The sequence below is a fragment of the Perkinsus marinus genome, assembly GCF_000006405.1.
Source record: "Perkinsus marinus ATCC 50983 genomic scaffold scf_1104296948282, whole genome shotgun sequence".
Classification (NCBI taxonomy): Eukaryota; Perkinsozoa; order Perkinsida; family Perkinsidae; genus Perkinsus; species Perkinsus marinus.
In genome coordinates this window covers 1-1,107 of record NW_003210222.1, presented here as the reverse complement: position 1 = coordinate 1,107, position 1,107 = coordinate 1, and the positions used below count along the sequence as shown (strand labels likewise).

The following is a 1,107-nucleotide window of genomic DNA, read 5'->3' as shown; positions in this document are numbered from 1 at the left end:
AGATCGAGTGGGTCTCTCTCCTTTCACCTCAGATGGAGAGTTCTTCGCCACCTCCAACGTAGCATTAATCGTCGGCGGTGATACCGTAGCTCCAAGATCTCCTGCTTCATCAGCAACAGCATTCACTGAAGAGTCAATGTTTGCATTCTCCCAAAGACTAAGCACAGAGCACAACTCGTTTACATCTCTTATGTGAGAGTAGGTAGCCTTGACTGCTTTCTGGTAATTGGGCTTCAGACCCTTAACGAACTTATCCAAGATCTCATCCTGTGTAATCGTAAGGCCAATACATTTACCCTCCATAACACCTTCTCGTAGTCGACCAATGTAGTCGCCAATGAGCTCATTACTCTGTTGTTTAACCTGCGATAGACGATTTCGGTAGCGAATACTATCATTCGTTACGTCAAAGGCCGAACGCAAAAAGGTCTCAGCAGCAGCTAGTCTACTCTCTATAGCACCCTCAAGTAAAAGATGCCTTTCTTCAAGCATATCAATGAGCTCGCTCTTGACACTGGGAGAGAGGCACTTGAGTAGAAACCTCCAACAGTTATCCAAGGAAAGACCATACAGTTTACAAGTTTGCAGCCATTCCTTGAGAAAGAAAATATGGGTCTTGGATCACTCCGTCCAGAGAACACCTTCCCACCTGCAGGTAACGGTAGAGAAGATATCACTCCCATAGATCGCACATTAGTAGCTTCGTCAGCCGAGGACTGCTTATCAAAATGATAATCGGCAATACTAGCAGTGTCACCACGGCTCGACTCTGAAGGAGCAACAACATCGGGAATACGAGCATGATATCTGTATCCACCAGTAAACTGCCTTTGTTGTAAAATACTCCTACCAGTAGTCGACTTAGTCGCAGAGCATGTTTGCCAGAGATGCCTCAACTTCAAGCACTCGTTCATATCATCACCAGCAGTCTTCTTGATCAAGGCATCAACTTCATCTTGACGAAGGTACATCACATAGCGAACATCCAGACCAGTTGCTCGAGCAAAATCTTGTCGGGCAGTCTCTTCCGTCTCATCATTAATCCTGCATTGGGTACCAATGTTGTGATTTCCCTCTTGACTTAACAAAACCATACTTCAGCCAGTA

At 45.4% G+C, this 1,107-nt stretch overlaps 1 protein-coding gene across 1 annotated transcript; it reads right to left on the bottom strand.

Moving 5' to 3' along the window:
• Window positions 1–133: 133 nt before the first annotated feature.
• On the bottom strand, window positions 134–971 carry Pmar_PMAR021294 (hypothetical protein; the record flags this gene model as incomplete). The annotated part of the gene is made up of 5 exons (XM_002778730.1): window positions 134–157; window positions 214–363; window positions 406–594; window positions 678–769; window positions 851–971. The coding sequence occupies 5 exons, from the start codon at window positions 969–971 to the stop codon at window positions 134–136; spliced, it is 576 nt and encodes a 191-aa protein (XP_002778776.1).
• Window positions 972–1,107: the final 136 nt, after the last annotated feature.